The sequence below is a fragment of the Onychostoma macrolepis genome, chromosome 09, assembly GCF_012432095.1.
Source record: "Onychostoma macrolepis isolate SWU-2019 chromosome 09, ASM1243209v1, whole genome shotgun sequence".
Classification (NCBI taxonomy): domain Eukaryota; kingdom Metazoa; phylum Chordata; class Actinopteri; order Cypriniformes; family Cyprinidae; genus Onychostoma; species Onychostoma macrolepis.
In genome coordinates, this window is record NC_081163.1 from 25,977,907 (window position 1) to 26,000,405 (window position 22,499).

The following is a 22,499-nucleotide window of genomic DNA, read 5'->3' on the forward strand; positions in this document are numbered from 1 at the left end:
TTTCAAATATACATCAGGCTTTACTGAGGAAAGTTTTTTGTACATCTATTAATAATCATTGTATTTCCATAAAAAGCCTGATTTAGGCTATCAAATATGATACAAAACATACATACACACATACATACATATATATATATGTTATATATGCTGTTGCATTTTCTTTTATATTTTATGTAAAATTTCAATAAACTGTTCAATTAAAAATATGTTTTTGTAGGGCTGTCAAACGAATAATCGCGATTAATCACATCCAAAATAAAAGTTTGTGTTTACATAATAGCCTATATGTGTGTGTACTTTGTATATGTATTATGTATATAAATATAAGATTGTTCTCTCTCTCTCTATATATATATATGCATGTGTGTATTTATATATACACAATAATAAATATACATAGAACACACAATTTTATTTTGGATGCGACTAATCGCGAAAAATCGTTTGACAGCCCTAATGTTTTATTATTTATTTATTTTTATTTATTTATTTACTATTATTTCGTATATCTGGCTTCACAGGGTAAAAGCCTGGATTAAATATTAGTAAAATAAAGCGATCTTCTCTGTTGATTAAACTGCTCGATTTATGAATTAGGCCTACCATGTCTTCATTTATTTATTTATTTATTTTTTTTTAATCGTAAAAGTTTTTTTGGTTGTAGACTTTGAGTGATGTGGAAGAAATATCTTAGGTTTCATTAGAAATATCTTAACTGTGTTTCGAAGATGAACGAAAGTCTTATGGAGCGACTCCACGGATTTGGGTGTATGTTAAATGTCATTGATTCTTGTCTGAATATATGTTATTGTGGTTTATTGTGCTCATTTATTTATGTGATATTGGAAATATTTGAAAACGAGTGTTTTGCACTACGTGTTGAAAATAGGCACTGTGTACGTACCTTTGACTCAAAATCTTACAGCGCTTGTGACAACTAGCCCCGGTGTGTTTCCGCGCTGTCAGCTGTGTGGGCGGCAGCAGCATCGCTCAGAGTCAGAGTCAAACTCGATCGCTCTCAGTAAAGTCACATCTGCTCATGATCAGGTGCGTACGATGCGAACTGTAATATCACTCCATGATTTCACCGAAGATGGTCGCGGCACACACCTCAAGCCACCCGTCCGCTTCTGCTGAGTGGATCATCTGTCTGGATAAGAGGTACCATCATTTACCCTGCACAAACTTCATTCTTCTGTCGTAATGCCGTTGTTCTGGTCCACCTTCAGCAATCATTTACACAGCAGTGCCTTATGCAAAAGACGTTTCAAGCACATTTGATTTGTTAAACAATATTAGAATGTAAGTTTCATGTCACATGTCAAATGCGATTGTCAGTGTGATTGATGTGCAGTATGCATTCAGATGCAGTCTTTCATTCTCAGCCCGATAGATTTCAGATGATAGATGGATTCATTGCAAGCTTCACGTCTTTCGCTGCTTTGATTGTGAATGCTGTAGATGGTGAATTGAAGTGCACTGAGAGTAGTTTGTAAAGGGTTGTTTGTCACCTGGAGGAGGTCACCAGTGCTGCAGTGCTTGTGTTACTGCAGACGCATGAAGAGACACTTTCTGCTGTGAAGGGCTTTAGTAACGACACCAAACTTAAAGGAATAGTCCACCCCAAAATGAAAATCCATTCACCCTCATGTCATACTACCAATCCCTACACATGTTTCTTCAGTGGAACTCAAAATGAGAAGTTTATCAGAATGTCCATGGTGCTTTTTTGTTGTTGAATAAAATTAATGGAATTCAGAGGCATTCATTTGTACAAATTATCTCTAAATTATACGAACTTCTCACTCCCAAAATACAAGTACATAAGGAAATGAAATGTGATTTTTAAACAAACTTTGATTTGAAGCAATATTTTTATTTGGACATTGGACAAAAAGATTGTGTTAATGAGTTCATGAGGGAAAGAACTACAATCCCATGAAGCCTTGTGAATGACATAATCAAATAATAAAAATGTTTAATTTTTTTGGCAAAATGAACATTTGTGTATAATTGTGCATATTTTGCACTAGTTAAAATTAGGCCCCACCAACTCCCATGAAGTGCCTCAAATAATGTGATAGAGTGAATCTTCCTACGCTCAACCTATTTAAATATCTGTATGTATGAATAAGTAGTTTAGGCAAAAGCTAAATATTAACTCTCTCATATTACAAGTATATGCTCAACACTTTAACAAACTTTAACGATTTTACATTTTAATCAATGTATGGTCAGAAATAAAAAGACCAACCCCTCAGAGGACCTCAGATGATGCCAACCCTCAAACAACATACAAAACTATCAAATTTTGCTATAAGACAGATCGCAACACATAATCATTGCTGTTAATAGTGTTCACTGTTTGATTACGTGACATGACATGAGGGTCAGTAAATGATTACAGAAAATTATGTCATTTTTGGGTGACCTATCCCTTTAAATTAGTCTATACCAGTTTTGCACAACTGGAAATTTAAAACACAACTTGCATGGGCTACATAATTATATATTTATGGTGATAATTTAAATTTTTGGACATCCACTGGTCTTCCATGGAAGAAACATACAGATTTTGAATGACACAAAGGTTAATGATGACAGACAGATGACAGAACATTTTTGGGTGAACAATCTCTGTAATGTTTTTACACATTAGACTTTTCATTTGTGGTAAGAGCAGTACTGTGAGACTCTGCCCATGATAGCCTAGATACAGGACATCTAGGATATATATCGAACATTTTAAAGCAGTTAACAAACATTACAGTCTCGTTATCAAAGATGGAGCAGAGATTTGTGTGTAATGTGTTTATGACACACTCTAATGGGCTCTGGCCTGCTCTTCCTGCAGTGAATGGCTCCATTTCGTTATAGATCAATATTTACACACCTAAAGCAGATGGGCACAGGTCTGTTGAAAAGAGTAAATGTGCCAATACTCATCTCTCTCCATTCCTGTCTTTATCTCCTCTCACCTGACATTGTTTTGATGGAGACGTAGATGCATAACAGCAATGTCCAGATGTGCTGAGTGGAGCTGTATTTGATTTTTCCCCTCTGACTCATACGACAACATATTGATTGCTGTTTGAATTATATGAACGCCATAAATTTACCTATTGAGGCTGAAAGTAGTTTCTAGTTTTATACTATTTCAAAATGCAAGTCTTGAATTAAGATTGAGAAGAAATTGAGGATCTTCATAAATGCCCTGAAGCTAGGGGTTTGTTTAAATCATTAACCCTTTACTTTGAGCAATAATACTTGCTATGGAGAGAATTTGTATTCAAACTGTGTTGTTCTGATGAAAACCTTTGGGTTAAACACCTTGGTCATATTGACAGTGCTATTTAGAATTTGATGTAGAACTGTTTGCATAGTAAATGGATTTTTAGTCCCTGTTAAACACCCTCAAACACACAGGCACATGATCACATATTGTTTGCACAGGTGTGTCTGACCTCTAAGTGGACATGTGCAGTTTAAGGAAGACACCTTTTAAAAAAAAAAATAAAGTCAAAATTTTCAGCTTTTATCTTATATTTAACAAGTTAGTTTTAAAATTGAATGTAGTTTCAGTTTCAGTCTGTTTGCTGACTGTCGGATGCATACTGTACACTAAACAGGGAATTTTTATCATTGGAAGTGAAATTGCATTTACAAGGTCGATACACTGAATGTCTTTGTAGAAGACCTAATTCCAAAGCTTTTGCTAGATTGTTATTTGATGTCAATATTAAAAATTCTGGCTATACACGACTGCCATTTTCTGAGTGAAACCTAGAAATACTGTCACACAAACTTCAACCTCTTTAGTTTGCAAGACATGTTAAGGCTGCAGTGTTTTGCTTGACTTGCTCTGTGTTTGTGTGAGGTGTTAATTAGCCAATACTGTCAATATACCATTACTACACAGTGCCTAAACCTTAAACATTCACGTGTGATCGATCTTGGTGTCATTCTGCTTGGCCAGAGCTGTTGCATTAAAGAGTACTTACAGTATCTGCATTGCATTGGCCATTGTTCAACCTGCGCTCTAGATATCAGCATTGGTCATCAAAATCCCATCGTTCCACTACTAGATTTGTGTCACGTACTGTACAGTACCTCATGATTTACTATGTTTTGTATGATGTTGTGTTTTGTGATGATGAGCATTCTTTCTCTGGGGTGGTGTTGAATAAATCAGACTTGCTATATTGAACCGCTTCAAGTGACAGTAGCAGTCAAGGGTCCCCTAAACATTTATAAACCCTCAGATGATCTTGCGTGGTTCATTTAGCTCACTGCATCAGCACTGTATAGTACTCAGATTAAAGCAGGGTAGAATGTGGCTAAAGGTGCTCTGGGGTAAAACGCACTACTTTTTAAAAAAACCAATAGTTGGCACAAAAACTGAATTTGGCTGATCCTTGACACCACTGCGAGCAGTTGCATGAAGCTGATGGAAAGCAAATTTGATCTAATATTTAGTGCTTTTTAAAATGTTTTAAATCTACACAGCTAATTGGAATCCATTAAAATGCCAAATATATTTTGAGACAGAGGTCCTGATGATGATTTTCAGTTTTGTTCAAGGTAATTAAATCAACAGTTTTTCAATAACAGAAGTAAATGCATTTGAGGTAATATATTGGGATATAATGAAACCATCATATAATCATGTAATCAAAATAGATTTATTGTTACTACTGTAAAGACATATTAAATTATTATGGGATCTCCTCCAAGCCTTTAAAAAAATCTGTATTCATAAAATGAACATATTTCAATGACAGTGTACACTGTAAAAAAAAATTCTGTAGTTTTTACAAAATAATTTTGGCAGCTGTGTTTGCCTGAATAATTTTGTAAAAAATACAGAAAAACTGCACAACTGCACATTTTAAAGTATAAAACTGTAATTTACAAACAAGAAAATTTGAATGTAAACCAGTAAATTCAACAACGCACACTGCTATTAAAATCTGTTTTGTACTTTTAACACACTGACAACCACCATAATAATGCAGGTGGTAAAAGAGAAAGCCACAATTTAGAATCAAAGCTCATCACAAGTAGCTTTGCCACAAGCAGAAGTATATACTAATATATAGAAGGCACACAGAGTCAAGTCAAGTCAAGTCAAGTTGAGCTTTATTGTCATTCCGCTACATGCGGGGGCATACAGTGGAACGAAATGTCGTGCCTCACAGGACCACGGTGCTACATAAATACAGGCATACAACAATGGAGTAAGACAATATAAACCTATACACAACTATCCTACTGATAGATTTTGACTATAAATATAAATATACTATCTATAAAAAAGTACCTATACAAACTAAAAAAATACAAACTATACAAACTATACGAATGCTTCAGATAAATACTGTACATGTGCAAGGAGAAACATTGAGTTCAAGCAGCTGGCTGGGGAACAGTGCAGGATGATTTGTAGTGCATGAGCATGTAAACGTACATATATTACTGAGTTCTTTTTGTGGGATTTGTGTACACACAGCAGTGTGTGTGAAAAGTGACTAGTGCGCATAGAGGAGGAGAGTGTGTTACTACAGGTGGTTTGTACAGGCCCACTCACCTGTGTGTAGCACACTTCGAATTGCACGTTACATGTTACAGGAGGTAGGGGGTTTGTATGGGGGTTCAGAGGGGCGGGGTGATTTGAGTTCAGGGCTCTCACAGCCTGGGGGAAAAAGCTGTTGAGCAGTCTGGCAGAGCGGGCTCTGATGCTCCGGTACCGTCTTCCTGATGGTAGGAGCTGGAAGAGACTGTGGGAGGGGTGTGTGGAGTCCTTCACGATACTATTTGCTTTGCTGGAGCATCGTGTGAGGAAAATATCCAGGATGGAGGGGAGAGGGGCACCGATGATCCTTGCAGCGGTGTTCACTGTCCGCTGGAGGGTCTTGCGGTCTGCTGCAGTACAGTTCCGTACCAGACAGTGATGCAGCTGGTCAGCACACTCTCAATGGTGCCCCTGTAGAAAGTGGTGAGGATGGGTGGAGGGAGACTTGCTCTTTTCAGCCGGCGGAGGAAGTGTAGGCGCTGTTGTGCCTTCTTGGAGAGTGACATGGTGTTGGTGGACCAGGTGAGATCCTCTGTGATGTGCACCCCAGGAATTTAGTGCTGCTGACTCTCCACAGTCGAGCTGTCGATGGTCAGTGGGGGGTGATCACCGGAGTTTCTCCTGAAGTCCATCACAACCTCCTTTGTCTTACTCACATTGAGGGACAGGTTGTTAGTGCCACACCATTCAGCCAGCTGTGCCACTTCCTCTCTGTAGTGCGTTTCATCGTTGTTGCTGATGAGGCCTACCACTGTTGTGTCATCAGCGAACTTGATGATGTGGTTGGAGCTGGACTTGGCAGTGCAGTCGTGGGTCAGCAGCGTGAAGAGCAGCGGGCTGAGCACACAGCCTTGTGGGGCACCTGTGTTCAGTGTGGTAGTGCTCGAGGTGTTGTGGCCGACACGGACTGACTGAGGTCTTCCGGTTAGAAAGTCCAGGATCCAATTCATGCAAACACAATTCATGCAAACACAAAACACCATCATGGTAACACACATTATACTTAAATAATGCAATAAACTTTCATTAAACAACAGAAGATGTAACATAAAGCCCAAATGTACATAACTGATAACAAAAACTATTAAAAAAACATGATTATTTAAACAAAATACTTTCAAATGTGGAGTGTCACGCAGGGAATTCTGGGAATATCAGTTTACAGTTTTTGACTGTAAATTATACATTGATTTGTTGTTTTTACTGCTAAAAACTGTACAATTAACAGCATTTTACTGTAAAATTACATTGAATGTCTGGTTAGATCTTTTCCAGTTTTTCCAGTAACACTTTAGAATAGGGAACACTTATTCACTATTTCCCTCAATAAATTCCTAATTTGCTGCTTATTAATAGTTAGTGCGGTAGTTGTTAAGTTTAGGTATTGGGTAGGATTAGGGATGTAGAATAAGCTCATGTAGAATAAGTCATTAATATGTGCTTAATTACTACTAATAAATGGCTAATATTCTAGTAATATGCATGCTAATAAGCAACTAGTTAAGAGACCCTAAAATAAAGTGTTACCATTTTTCCCTGTATATAGTACGGGAACTTACTGTTAACCTATTAACAGTTTTCTTCTGTAGCGTTTTTACTAAATTTTACAGTTAAAATTACAATAAATTTTTACAGTGTATTTTTTTTAACAAAAATGCTTCTATTTATTCAATTCAATTCAATTCAATTCAAGTTTATTTGTATAGCGCTTTTTACGATACAAATCATTGCAAAGCAGCTTTACAGGAAATTAAGTTTCTACAATATATTTATATATTGTAGAAACTTAATATATTTAACTTATCGCAAAATTTGGTAATTCTGTATATTGTCTGAGGGTTGGCATCCTCTGAGGTCCTCTGACGGGTTGGCATGATCTCTTCTCAGGTGTTTGGTCATCTCAGATCATTTAAGGGTTGGATCCAGACTGAAGCTTCTGTAATTCCGATTTACCACGGGATGTTAATCCCGTGGCAAAAACAGAGAAACAAATAGAGACATAATTAGCGTAGCTGCTGTTCCATCCAAGCAAAAATGATTTGTTCAACCCAAGCTAAAGAATAATAATGTGCATTTGAGCAGATATATCTGCAGTACAAGATTATATATGATGCATTATGTTGAATGCTTGGCTAAAGAGATGTGTCTTTAATCTATATTTAAACAGAGAGAGTGTTCTGAACCCCGAACGTTATCAGGAAGGCTATTCCAGAGTTTGGGAGCCAAATGTGAATAAGCTTCGCTATCCTAGGTACTACCAAAAGTCCAGAGTTTTGCGACCTTATGGGAGTGGGTTGGATTATAGCGTGGTAGAAGACTAGTTAGGTGTGCGCAGGAGCTAAACCATTTAGGGCCTTATAGGCAAGTAATAATATTTTGTAACTGATATGGAACTTAAATAGGGAGCCAGTGCAGAGACCATAAAATTGGGGTAATATGATCATATTTTCTTGACCTGGTAAGGACTCTAGCCGCTGCATTTTGCACTACCTGTAGCTTGTTTATTGAAGATGCAGGACAACCAGCTAGCAGTGCATTACAATAGCCCAGTCTAGAGGTCATGAATGCATGAATTAGCTTTTCTGCATCGGAAACAGATAACATGTTTCGTAGCTTGGCAATGTTTCTAAGATGGAAGAATGCTGTTTTTGTAACATTGGAAATATGATTTTCAAAAGACAAGTTGCTGTCTAATATAACACCCAGATTTTTGACTGTAGAGGAAGTAACAGTACATCCATCTAGTTGAAAATCGTAATCCAAGAGATTCTGTTTATCAAAATAAACAGAAAATAGTACAAACTGAAGTTTTGAACAAGTATTAACTTAAATATTATGCAAAACACATAACTTTATTGCATCTACAAATAGTTTTTGTATAAATACTAGGTGATTTTTCCCTTGAGTGTGGTGTAAAAGGCCCCCTCATCATAGAGATATATGATTTTTTTTTTTTTCACCAAAACAAATAACTTATAATTTATTTTGAGAACACAGAATGTGTTGCTCTATTAATTTGTCTGCAATCATACACTATGGGAATAGTGAAAAGACCATTTTCCTTAAGGTACTCCTTTAGCTTGGTTGTACCCAATGTGGTCTGGTTTATAATCAGACTTCTAAACAGACCAGCTCCACCATATGCAAAACACACAGACAAAAATAAAATAAAATGAAATAAAAAAAAAGGCATGAGAATGAGCAAATAATGAGTCAGCTATTGCTGTAATTTGATTTGTATGTGTGTTTCTGTGTATGCAGACCGGAGGAGCGTTCGGGGGAGGATGTGGACATTATCTTGGCCCGTCTGAAAAGTGTGAAGGCTTTTGAGAAGTTCCACCCTGCTCTACTTCAGCAGATCTGTCTGTGTGGCTTCTACGAGTGTCTGGAGAAAGGCATCACATGTTAGTCAAACACACACACATGCACTCACGCTCACACACATAGGCCTACATATGATATGAAAAAAATTTTTGTTGACAGAATCACTTCACAAAAGGTTGCATTGTGATTGGATCTAGTGTAATTATATGTTTTTTTCAATAGGGTACTACCTTCTCTCTGTTTGTGTGTGTGTTAGTGTACAGACAAGGTGACATTGGCACTAACTGGTACACCGTCTTGTCCGGTTCCCTAGATGTCAAGGTCTCAGAAACCGCAAACCATCAGGTACGTTGTCATGTCAGTTCTGTTTTTAAATGATAGTGAACAGAGCTTATACTTGGTCTGAGCTATCTAAGAAATGATAATATTAACATTTTAAGCCTTTCATTGAACTTCATATGTATCCTCAATATCATCACATAACAAATCTGTTTGATTGTTTATCGTTGCAATCATATATCGTATGCAAAATGTAAACTATATTATCAAACAACTCTTTATGTAAATTTGGATATATAAGTATGCTCAACTTCATCTGTACATCATGTACAGTACACTAATGTAAAGCAATATGTATCATATCGCGAATCTGAAACTGCTGTATTGTTGTTAAATGTAAACTGTATTATCACATAGCTGTAATCTGCTAAATGTGACCATAATGCATGAAGATATTAAAATATTATAAATATTAGCAACATGATTTTTTGTTAAGCTGCTTTGAAACAATGTATTGCTATATAAATCTTGCTATATAAAGCACTATATAAATAAATTTGACTTGATAATAGAACATACACATACTCAAGCATTCACTATAGTTCATCAAGGAAGAACAGTTATGTAAATCATCATTTACGTAACTGTTATTACATCACATTAACAGGTCTCCTTAGACGTACAGTATCTCACCTAAAATGAGTTATATTTAGGTACAAGACAATTATGAGAGGAGATGGAGCACTCAAAAATATTTGGTGTCACTGAAATAACCGGCTAAATTCTGTTCAGTTTGCTGACTTTCTAACATTTGTTTTGTCTCTCTGTTCTTTAGCAGTTGCTTTTTGTTCTCTGTGTTTGTGTTGTGAGCAAAAACTACCAAGATAAAAAAAAAAATTATAATAAATAAATAAATAAAATACTTTATTGGAATTATTTTTTAGTTGCTAAGTAGAATCTAAATTGGAACTAGACTCGCTAAACTGCTTAGGATTCCCATCCCAAGTGAAAACTAAAATGATCTTATATTCATCTGCTCACAGTGGACATTTTTTTATTGAGTGCAGGTGCTTATTATAGACCGCAGCAGAAAACTAGAGCAACTCCTAACAGATCTGCGTCTTACATTACAAACCTTAGGGACAAATGATCTGACCTCTCTCTTTCGCTGTGTGTGTTGTCCTTGAGAAAGGCCTGAATCCAAGTGGAAGTGCATCAGTCTCTCAATCAGAAACATCTCAGATGGCTTATATGACTCCTCTCTTCTCATCTCTTCCTCTCTGAAAGAGTTGACTCTGACCTGTGTTCCTCTTCATGTTAAGGATGCTGTCACCATCTGTACGCTGGGCATCGGCACAGCTTTTGGGGAGTCTATTCTGGACAACACGCCGCGGCACGCCACCATTGTCACCCGAGAGTTCAGTGAACTGCTGCGGATTGAGCAGAAGGACTTTAGGAGCCTGTGGGAGGTATGAGTTTACTGAGAGTATAGCAATGACACCTATATGAATAACCATGATTGAAGTTGTATGTATCTGTTTTGCTTAATTTATTGTGTAAATTAAGCAAGTGGAAACTTGAATATTGGCAAAATAAATTAGGATTATTAACACTGTCAGATTACCACTCTTATGAAAAGCATACTTTTAAAAAGTGCTTATTATGGAAATAATGCACTTTAATAAAATAATAAACTTACAGTACGGGCTTATATTATATTAAAGTGCTTAACTTTAGGATTTAAGTATATTTTTTCCATGTATTTGTCAAATATATTTGCAATTACACATTTGTAATGATGAAGTAGCAATGTAATACACATTTACTTTAGATGCAAAAACCTCGAAGTCTGTCTGATATTTTTCAGGCTTTTTCTTTTAAATGAGCATTTTTATCAGGCTCCTATGTTTAGATTCAGTCATTTCACTTTAATGGCAAAGAAAAGGTTATTAGTCAGTCACTGAATGCTTTATTTTCAAAAATGTCCAATGTTATTTTCATAGGAGCCTGATAAAAAATGGTGGACGTATGTATATATTAACCTTAAATGTAATATCAAATAACACACTACAGTTAAAACTATAATGAAGTACTTTAAATGTGTTTTAGCATGTTAGTCAATACATCAAAACAAGTAGACTTCCTTGAAATGTGACAAAAGATTATTGAAACAGTTATTTAAAATATATTTTAAAGTATTGCAGTATTACAAAGTGCACTTTTTAAAAGTGTACTTAAGTGTGTTAAGAAACAGTCATAAAAATGTACTTTCCTTAAGTACCACTTAAGTGGCCTTTTATTTCATTAATATTATGTTGTCTGCAAGTACAATTTTAACAACTTTGAAATTTTGAAGTACAAGTTCACTTTCAAAACAATTTAGCATATATCTTTCTTTCCAAAAGGGCAGCCATATAAAACAATAACAAATCAATTTGAATTGACAGTCCCAAATTATTTTACATTTGTAATGTGATTTTTGAGTGAAACAGGATATTGAAGGGAAAAGAATGTAGAATAATACTTTATTTATGGATCTGGAATTTGATGCATAAAAGTGGGTGTTACACACTAGAATGGAACAGGAGGTTTGAAGTGAAGAGGTTAAAAAAGTAGGATGGTATGTCAGATGTTTCACTTCATACACTGCGCCAGCTGAGTGGGCCTGAATCCACACTGGTCCACCCTAAACTGCCAGACTGCCACAACTTAATGTAAAAATGTTTAAAATGTATTTTAGTTGCTTTATCATCTGTAACCAGCAGGAGGCGGTGGAGGAATAAGAAATATCCTGTTCTGAGATCTTGAACTTTTGTGGTCATCCTCTAATTCAGTGGTTCTCTACTATATAGGGAGCCAGAATTCAGGAGCCACTAGGAGACCTATGCACACTTCCATGGGGGCTAAAGACGGATTAAAACACCCTTAAAATAAGCTAAAATAGCTAAACATGATGTCTTATCCTGTTCCTACAAGCCATTGGAAAAGACAAGCAAATGTATAGGCCATGAGGAACTCTGAACATTTAAGAACATTTAGTTCTTAAAACTTCTGTAATTACGGGATATAATTATTTGTATACTTAAAGTTTATTTACTTTACTTATTATACTGTCACTCCTAGTTTCTGTAAATTGGCAGATTTATCATTACAGCAGCAGTTTGAAAAATGTTTGAGTCTACATGGTTTTGAATGATGAATGTCTTTAAAGGTCTTGAATAATGGATGGCCTTGCAGTCAAAAAGGTTGAGAAACACTGCTTTAGTGTGACACTATAAATATATATTTTCTGTATCGTTTATGCAGAAAGTCGGGGGATTTTAGGCATGTTGCGCTCACTTCCCAGCACTCATGCTGAAGGAATTTTCTATCACTTATTCTTCCAAAACACAACAGATGAAGAAGCTTTTTTTTGTCATTTTCTGTCTTTGGCAGAAAAGGCAGCAGTGCTTCTGCTCTTCAGGGCCCTGAGTTTATTTCTATCTTAGTCTTTCATTCTCTCGTTTTGTTCTTTCTGGCCCGTGGGCAATCAGAAATTCAGGGCCTGATGGGAAGCTTTTACTGGAGCAGGTCAGAGAAGGACAAAACAGCCTTGAGCTACACCAGAATGAGAGGAAGACAGGGAAAACAGGAGAAAGAAACAAAAATAGCGGAAAGGAAGGAGAAGGCTGAGGAAAGATATCAAGATACAGAGTTCCCCTGAGAGGGACTGTCCCTCTGCTTAGTGTGTGTGTGTGTGTGTGTGTGAAGCGCACTGGGAAACTGAGAGGACCAGCAGAAGTTCTGTGCTGTATCTGATATATCCGAACTCTAAGGTGATGTCTTAACTCATGATTTCTGTTTCTATTTAATATACATTTAAACTTTAATAATTTTCATGTAAATGCAATTAAGATGCAATTAAGTATCTGAAAACATTCAGTTCGTACTTATTTTTAAGTATATTATTTCCGTAATAAGCTTGCACTTTTATTAAATACGCTAAAGTGTACTTCTTTTTCACAATGGTAACAAGCTTACCAGCATAGTTTATACTGTTGCTCATCATTATAGTTGCTGAATACTGAATAGGTGTTGATATGTAAATGTTTGTGGTCATATAATAAGCCTATGATTTCTCCTGTTATTACAAAATAACAGGAGAAATCCCTTATGTCCGTAATTTGATCACTTTAAGATTCAGTTTTTTTAAAGTCCATGTGAAACGGAAGTTGCTGCTGTCTTCAGAATGATGATGCATTTCCAACTGAAATTGAACATTGAATAGAGGATGGGGGTTTATTTTAGCACAACTCCTCTCCATCTCTCACTAACGGTTGGAGGGCCGAGGTTAAGGATAGTCCAGTACATCAAACTGACGTCATCTGAGAAGGAATGGCATTCCAGAGCAGAAGCAAATTTACAGATTATTTAAAGACCATTTTTATTTTCTGTGGATTAACTTGCAAGGATTAATTGTTCACCTCAATACTAGCAATGTGCGTTAACAAAATAGATTTGTGCCAGTTTTGATTTTTGATTTGCAGACTTTTTTTTTTACTTTTTTTTCAGTTGTGTACAGTCAGCTTACTTTAACAAAAATAGCAAATGACTGCACGAATGCTTTCTGGCCCCTTTCCGTTTTACAGTTATAGATCTTATTCACATGGCTGCTGGGAAAGAGAGGTGTGTTTGTGTATGGGTTTGTGTGTGTGTTTAGTGTAATGCTGGGTCACTGGGTGGGTTGCACAGAGAACTGACTAACAGGAAACCAGAGAGACATTGAGTGTCTGTGTGTGTGTGTTTAGGGGGATTTTGGGATGGGCAGGATGACCATGTTCCCATCTCACCCGCACCAGTTTACACCCATCTATTATAACCACATACTATATATGAAAACTTTTGAGAAAAAAGGTTCTAGAATGTGATTTTGAGCTTTTTAAATATTTTACATGTACATGCGACCAGCATGTTGCACTATCATTACATCGTTATTAAACTTAATCTGAATGTGAAATAGATACTTATTAGTAATAAACTGGTATGACAAAAGGAACACAGATTTGGTTCCCAAATCACTCCAATCATGTCATTTAATTTCACCAGTAGCACTTAATTCTTAAAAATGTCACTAACCAAAAAGTTTCAATTCCATTCATTTCTGTTCACAGAGTGCAGTCAATGGGAACCTAAACTGTCTAGTTATAACATTCTTCAAAATATCTTCTTTTGTCATACAAGATTTGAATGACATGGGCTCAGTAAATGTTTTTTTTTTTTTTTTTTTTTGCAGTTTTGGATGAATTTCATTTCTTCTTAGTTTTTTCTTATCAGTTATGTGCATGAGGGTTTTACAGTATGTTACATCTTATGTTGTGAAATTAATGCTTATTGCATTATTTAAGTATAATGTGTGTTATCATGATGATGTTTGTATTTGTGTGTATGGCACTTCTGTATATTAATATTTAAATCATCTTGTTGTAAAGCTGCTTGTGATTAACTTTGATTCATCATGTGAGTTTCCCTTACCTGGGTTTTTAAGTTGGATGTCAGTATATTATAAATGCAAAACGATTTTAGTAAATAGTACATTACTGTAAATTTAAGTTCAATCAATATAATTTAAAATGTTGCTGCCATATTTTTTATGGTAAAGTTATATGCTCTGATATTTTACCTGACACTAATAATAGAATAAATAATTTATAGCGATAACCAATATGATTGCCAATATAACATGATCTTGATCAATACCAAGTGCATCTCCAATTTATGTTTATTTCTATTTATAATTAACATTAATTACCAATATAACAATGTTATAAATAGTACCTGGTGTTTCTGTTTTGGCTGCTTATTGGCATTTAGAGGAAACCGTATTCATATAGATAAAAGACAGCTTTGGCAGAAACCAGCAGCACCTGTAAGTAACTCATTTCTATTTCAAAGCTGAAGCTCTGTGCTGGGTAATTGTGATGTTTGCTTGAATGACAGTGGTCTCTTTTGAAGCAGCATGTCTCTGTGCCTTTATAGAGCGACAGCTGGCCTTTAATCTGAGACAAACACAGATCCTATCACAGCACAGACCTCTGCCTGTCTCTGAATTAAACTCCACTGCAGACGCAGCGTGTCTGTAGGAACTGCCAGATCCTCCCAGATCAAGCAGTTTGTGTGTGCATTTTGTTTTCAGTTGACATTGTTGAATGTGTCTGGAAGGGCTGTTAATATTCCTGGACTGGTGAAGAAAAACATACATTTTGATATACATTTTCAACATTTCAAGTTGTGTACATTAACATTTGATAGTGTATTATGAACAAAAGTGTATTTACAAGTTAACATTAAACTAGATTAATAAACAGTGTGAAAAAGTTAATACTTTATAAAAATTAATGAATATTTTATTAAGCAAGAACGCATTAAATTGATCAAGTGACAGAAAAGACTTTTGCATTGTTACAAACAAATTAGTTCAAATAAATGCTGTTTTTTTTTTTTTTTTTTACTTTCTAGTCATCAAAGCATTAAGAAAAAAATGCAAGTGATCGCGCTGCTGCCTCCATGTCCTGCAAAGCACGCTTCAGCTTCCACTCTCCACACAAACGTTTGGGTATGCATCTAATAGCGCACATTTATCTAGGTTACATTTTTTAATTAATATTGTGAAATGCATGAAGTGTTTTATGTCAATACATTTTATTTTAGGCAAGTCGTGTTGATTTGAGAAGGCTAAATTGACCAAACATATGCTCAACTCACTGTCGCTGGCCGCCTGGTTGTTACTTTAAAAAAACAAAACTTTGAATTTAACAAACAAAAAATGTTCCAAACATATTTCTAAATTAACTTAAAGCTACAGTCCGTAAGTTTTGCCTCTTTGACGCCATCTCTGTTTGAAACCTTCCATTGCAGTTATTTGCAGAATTATTTTCTTAAAGAATTAAAGAATTTTCACCGGATATTGTCATCCGAATAAATAAGTCTGCCACTTTTGTTCTGACCACCTGAGGAAAAAAGCATTACAATAAATTGCACTACAAATAGTGAATAAAATCTAACGATCGGCTAGCTCATATCACATCAAACCGTGCAAATCATTATAACTGTTATACTTTGTTCTGAAATTGTTCATGTTAACAACGTGTGTAGTGTGTATTAGTGTTACATGCAGATTTCAGTTTCTGTACAGTCTAATCTCTAATTGTCATACCATTCGAATTTTATATAAAGAAATTATTTCAAACCCAAAAGCAAATTATTCTTCCTTCGAACTGGTTCTCTTTAAAATACAAAATTTGTGTAATTCCGGGCTCTGTTGTCAGATGCACATTTAAAACTGGAATAATCTAATTTCAGTCACTTGTGTTTCATAAACACATAATCCTTCATGGAGGAAGTCATCCGTTGTCTAGAGAGTCTCTGATCCGGAACCCAACCGGCCGCGGCTCACTCAAGCCCGCCGTCTGCCGCACATGTGCCACTAGGAATACTGGTGGAGTATTGTGGGATGTCTTGGGCTCCAGCCCTAGAGCTCGCTCCAGTGTCGGCTCCAGCCCCAGAATCCACTCCTGAAAGCTATCCTGAGTCTCCTTTGTCTCCGCTGGTCCCGTCCAGCCCTCCATCGTCTCCTGAGTCTCCGCTGGTTCCAGCCAGTCCCGCTTCTCCACCAGAGCGCCCTCCAGTGCCCACTTCTCCAGAGCGCCCCCCAGAATTCCTCCGGGACCTAAGTTCCCCCTGGAAATGTTTTTGGGGGGGCCATATGCCCGTGGCCGAGCCAGCTAAGGCCACGGAGGATCCGCTATGGCCTCCCGAGCTCCCAGCTCTGCCATGTCCTCCCGAGCTCCCAGCTCCGCCACGGCCTCCCGAGCTCCCTGATCCGCCACAGCCTCCCGAGCTCCCAGCTCCACCATGGCTTCCAGATCCTTTCTGGAGGCTCTCCTTGTCTCCACCCTGTTCGAGTCCTGCACTAGCCTCTAGGGCGCCGGCCCCCCCTCCCCGATGGTACTGTTAGGGTGCAGGATGCGTCTTCCGGGAGGGGGGGGTGGTCTGTCACATGTATGTTCCCATTTAGTTCCTGTTTGTCCTTATTTGGTTTAGTTCCTGTAATCATTAGTTAATCATCGTTCATTCAGATCACCTGCGATGTATTAATTATCTCGTTTGCTCCTTTGGTTTGCCTGTTTTTTTTTTTTTTTAAGCCTTCAGTTTCTAGAGTTTCTTTGTCCTGTCTAACGTCGTTTTAAGTGATTGTATGTTCCTTTATGGATTTATTAAAGACTGTTTATTTTGGATTATCTGCCTCCTTTGTTCTCCTTCGAACTCCTCGCCTCGGCAACCCGTGACAACTTCTTTATGTTTACAGACGTGAGATAATGATGCAGGGGCATGCTTGAATTTACCACGAATTCCTACCAGTACCACTCAAATTAGAACACATTGTCATAAGCTAACCAGTGTGAATCGGGCTAAAGTAAAGTGATAGTTTTGAACACTGGCTGGTTATGTACTTGCTCAATTATTGATTTTGTATAATTTTTAAACAAAAAAAGTTACGGACTGCAGCTTTAAAAAGAAACGAAAAAGAAATATAACCACTTTGCCATTAAAAACCAAAACTGAACTATTTTAATGGCTGCAACAGCAGCTAATGGGAAAGAGAGAGAGAAAAAGGACACGGACTCCAGTCGGACTCTGGCCGGTAATTCTGATAAGATGTCGGACTAGGGCCTGAGTGTCTCGTTCCCCCTCGGCTCGCAGGGCCCCCAATCTGCCTGGGCCATATGCACCTGCATACCCAGACACTACACCCCTGGCTCCTCCTCTCCATTTCTCCCTCACAGCAAACTACCGGTTGGAGGGGCCTGGTTAGGCATATTCTGTCCAATCCATCTAAGCGGAAACAAATGTTCAGATTTTGATTACAGATTACCAGGACAAACCATTTTTTTAGTGGATTAACTTGCACGTATTGATAATGTAAATTTTGATTCCATGTAGACTTTAAAAGATTTTTGATATTGCAAACCATCGTCATATAACTCATCATCAAATTTGATGATTTCTGCGACACTTTGGTATATTGACGTGTTGTGCTGCAAATATTAAAGAGGAAAATGTAATTGATTCAGATGCCGCTTGAACTGGCGAAAATAGTTATCTCACTACAAATTGAGTGTAAAAACACATTTTGTCATGAGTCCGGGTCCGCAATGATCCCTCTCACCACCAGAGGTCGCCACTTCCCGTCTTCCCGGACTCAATTGCCGTTACTCCACACACCTGCCACTCATCACACTCCCAGCTGTTCCCCATCACCATGGACTATTTATACACCACACTCCCACTACTCTGTCTGGTGAAATAATAATTGTTCGTTGTTTGTTGTAGTTGCTGTTCTGACTCTGGGGATACATGCACTGTGTTGCCGTTTCATGTATCCCACTCCTTTACCTGTTTTGTTTTTGCCCTGTTGGCTTTTTCGTTGGTTATTAAAGTGGTTTTTCCCTGCATCTGGACCCAGACCTTGTTCCTTCCTTGCACATCCCTACCGTGCCGTGACAGTATTTCACCAGCAAACATGGGTCCAGCAGGGAAGTTCCTCGATATCCGGCAGGGAGACCGGACCATCGAGGATTATGCCGGGGACTTTGTGGGAATGGCTTGCCAGTCGGCTACCGAGAAGACCTGCCTCATGGTCATCTTCATCTTCTCGCGGTCCTCCCGAAGCGGCGGTGCCCGCTCATGATCGTCCCAAAACGGCGGTGGCCGCTCACGATCCTCACAGGATCCCCGAAGCGGCGGTGTCCGCTCACAAGGTTCCTGAGGCGGCGGTGGCCGCTCACAAGGTTCCTGAGGCGGTGGTAGCCGTTCACGATCGTCCCGAAGCGGCGGTGTCCGCACACAAGGTTCCCGAGGTGGCGGTAGCCGTTCACGATCGTCCCGAAACGGCGGTGGCCGTTCACGATCGTCCTGAAATGGCGGTGGCCATTCACGATCGTCCCGAAACGGCGGTGGCCGCTCACAAGGTTCCTGAGGCGGCGGTGGCCGCTCACGATCCTCACAGGATCCCAGAGACGGCGGTGTCCGCACACAGGGTTCCCGAGGTGGCGGTAGGCGTTCACGATCCTCCCGAAGCGACGGTGTCCGCTCACAAGTTTCCCGAGGCGGCGGTAGCCGTTCACGATCCTCCCGAAGTGACGGTGTCCGCTCACGATCCTCCCGAAGCGGCGGTGTCCGCGCGCAAAGTTCCCGAAGCGGCGGTGGCCGCTCACGATCCTCCCGAAGTGGCGGTGTCCGCTCACGAGGTTCTCGAAGCGGCGGTGGCCGCTCACGATCCTCCCGAAGCGGCGGTGGCCACTCACGATCCTCCCGAAACGGCGGTGGCCGCTCACGAGGTTCCCGAAGCGGCGGTGTCCGCTCACGATCCTCCCGAAGCAGCGGTGTCCGCACGCAAGGTTCCCGAAGTGGCGGTGGCCGCTCGCGGTCCTCACGAATTCCCCGAGGCGGCAGTGCCCGCTCACGATCCTCCCGAAGCGGCGGTGGCCGCTCACGATCCTCCCGAAGCGGCGGTGGCCGCTCACGATCCTCCCAAAGCGGCGGTGGCCGCTCACGAGGTTCCCGAAGCGGCGGTGTCCGCTCACGATCCTCCCGAAGCGGCGGTGCCCGCTCACGAGGTTCCCGAAGTGGCGGTGGCCGCTCGCGGTCCTCACGAAATTTCGTCCCGAAACGGCGGTGGCCGTTCACGATCGTCCCGAAGCGGCGATGGCCGCTCACGATCCTCACAGGATCCCCGAAGCAGCGGTGTCCGCACACAAGGTTCCCGAGGCGGTGGTGTCCGCACACAAGGTTCCCGAGGCGGCGGTGTCCGCTCACAAGGTTCCCGAGGCGGCGGTGTCCGCTCACAAGTTTCCCGAGGCGGCGGTAGCCGTTCACGATCCTCCCGAAGCGACGGTGTCCGCTCACGATCCTCCCGAAGCGGCAGTGTCCGCGCGCAAAGTTCCCGAAGCGGCGGTGGCCACTCACAATCCTCCCGAAACGGCGGTGTCCGCTCACGATCCTCCCGAAGCAGCGGTGTCCGCACGCAAGGTTCCCGAAGTGGCGGTGGCCGCTCGCGGTCCTCACGAATTCCCCGAGGCGGCAGTGCCCGCTCACGATCCTCCCGAAGCGGCGGTGGCCGCTCACGATCCTCCCGAAGCGGCGGTGGCCGCTCACGAGGTTCCCGAAGCGGCGGTGTCCACTCACGATCCTCCCGAAGCGGCGGTGTCCGCACGCAAGGTTTCCGAAGCGGCGGTGCCCGCTCACGAGGTTCCCGAAGTGGCGGTGGCCGCTCGCGGTCCTCACGAAATTCCCGAAGCGGCGGTGTCCACTGGGTTTGTCTCCGAGGGGGGCGGGGCTCGTCTCAGGCCTTCCCGAGGCGGCGGTGTCCACTCCCGATCCTTCCGAGGTGGCAGTGTCCGCACGCAAAGCTCTCGAGGCGGCGGTGCCCGCTCACAAGGCTCCCGAAGCGGTGGAGCCAGCCATTGCCCGTTACGGGGTGGCAGCTCCACACACCGCTGGTGTGGCCGCTGGTTCTGCCCTGGGTCCCCATCCCGCCGGCGCTGCCTCAGTCCCCAGGTCCCCCTCCAGCACACGGACCTGGCCCTCCCCCATCCCTCCCCTTCCCCTGCTCCGTTCTCGCCTTGCCTTCCCCTTGGCTGGGTGCTTGGGAATGTCTGGAATCCATTCCTTAGAGGGGGGGTCCTGTCATGAGTCCGGGTCCGCAATGATCCCTCTCACCACCAGAGGTCGCCACTTCCCGTCTTCCCGGACTCAATTGCCGTTACTCCACACACCTGCCACTCATCACACTCCCAGCTGTTCCCCATCACCATGGACTATTTATACACCTCACTCCCGCTACTCTGTCTGGTGAAATAATAATTGTTCGTTGTTTGTTGTAGTTGCTGTTCTGACTCTGGGGATACATGCACTGTGTTGCCGTTTCATGTATCCCACTCCTTTACCTGTTTTGTTTTTGCCCTGTTGGCTTTTTCGTTGGTTATTAAAGTGGTTTTTCCCTGCATCTGGACCCAGACCTTGTTCCTTCCTTGCACATCCCTACCGTGCCGTGACACATTTATTGTTTGTATTTTATCATAAAATTGACTGAAGGCTGAGACTTTGTGTTATAATAAAAGTAACAAAGCACAAAGCTTATTTCGATTACTGGGTGGCTTGCATGCTACAAATAATGAATGGACTTGAAAACATTATTATTTCCAAGCATTTATACTGTAAATAAAACAGCTTGTGAATAGTCACGTAATGTTATTTACTTCTGAAAAATAAACAATAAAGTTAACCAAGTTGGAGCTCATAACTTTTGGGGGGGCCTGTGCAAATTGTTTGCATATAGGCCTGGGGCTGACTTGCTACGCCACTGGGAGGAGTGCTAAAATAAAACCACTATATTCCGTTTCAATTGGAAATATGTCTCAATACTGAAATAAAGTCGACAACAACTTCCGGTTCATGTGGACTTTAATAACTTTTTTCCAGCATGGTCTGATAATGATCTGTATGAAATTTGGTGAAGATGGGACAAACTATTTAGGACAAGACAGAAAAAGTAGGTTCCCTTTAAGGAACTCGAGCTGCGTCTAAACGCTTTGGGAACGCCTGCAGCGTGACCATGCTCTGAATCTCGTGTGTAATCAGTCCAATGGATGGGCGAGACGTCACAGGCGGGGTGACGTAGAAACCAGGGAGCTTAAAAGCACGTGCGATTCTGCAGCTTATGTCATTCGTCAAGTGCTCTGTGTGTGTCAGTTCTATTTCTTGTTGTCTGTCCCTGTAAAAGCATAAGCCATGTCAAAGGCAAAAGACATGCTGTCACAGACCAGTCAGGCCCTTCACTCCACCAATCACAACGTTCCACATCCCCGGAGTTCTAATCACACACACCTGCACCTGATCACCTCCTCATCAGCTCACACTACAAAAGCTCACCACACACACACTCCAGTGTCCGATCTCGTCTTTGCTACGTGGACTCAGACAACTCTACAACCTACAACGAAGAGAATTATATCCTTCCAATATTCTAAGACCGCTTACCTTGTATAAACTTACCTCCTTCTCAGACCTGATTTCACTTCTTGACAGCTCTCCTTGGGAGATTCCCGTCAGGAGGGATCTCCTCTCTCAGGCTGGGCCTTCCCCCCGCCCAGAGTTTTGGAACTGTGGATGTGGCCCCTGAGGGGGCACAGCTCATAGGTTCCGGTCTCTCAATTGAGGTTGCTGAGACCATACTCCAGTCCAGAGCTCCCTCCACGAGGAAACTGTTCTCCTTGAAGTGAAC

General features: G+C 40.6%; 1 protein-coding gene across 5 annotated transcripts in view; it reads left to right on the forward strand.

Annotated features, from left to right (window-relative positions):
* The first annotated feature begins 752 nt into the window (after positions 1-752).
* Positions 753-22,499, forward strand: part of rapgef4a (Rap guanine nucleotide exchange factor 4a) — a 77,629-nt gene continuing 55,882 nt past the window's right edge. The window contains exons 1-5 of one of the 5 annotated variants that reach the window (XM_058787562.1): positions 753-771; positions 1,051-1,164; positions 8,837-8,979; positions 9,156-9,244; positions 10,501-10,647. In XM_058787562.1, coding sequence (XP_058643545.1) covers positions 1,082-1,164; positions 8,837-8,979; positions 9,156-9,244; positions 10,501-10,647 — 462 coding nt within the window. In that variant the 5' untranslated portion in view covers positions 753-771; positions 1,051-1,081. Of the gene's footprint in view, positions 772-931; positions 1,165-8,836; positions 8,980-9,155; positions 9,245-10,500; positions 10,648-12,932; positions 12,994-22,499 lie in introns of those variants that run through there. The other 4 variants (XM_058787563.1, XM_058787561.1, XM_058787564.1 and 1 more) reach the window with 4 other exon arrangements.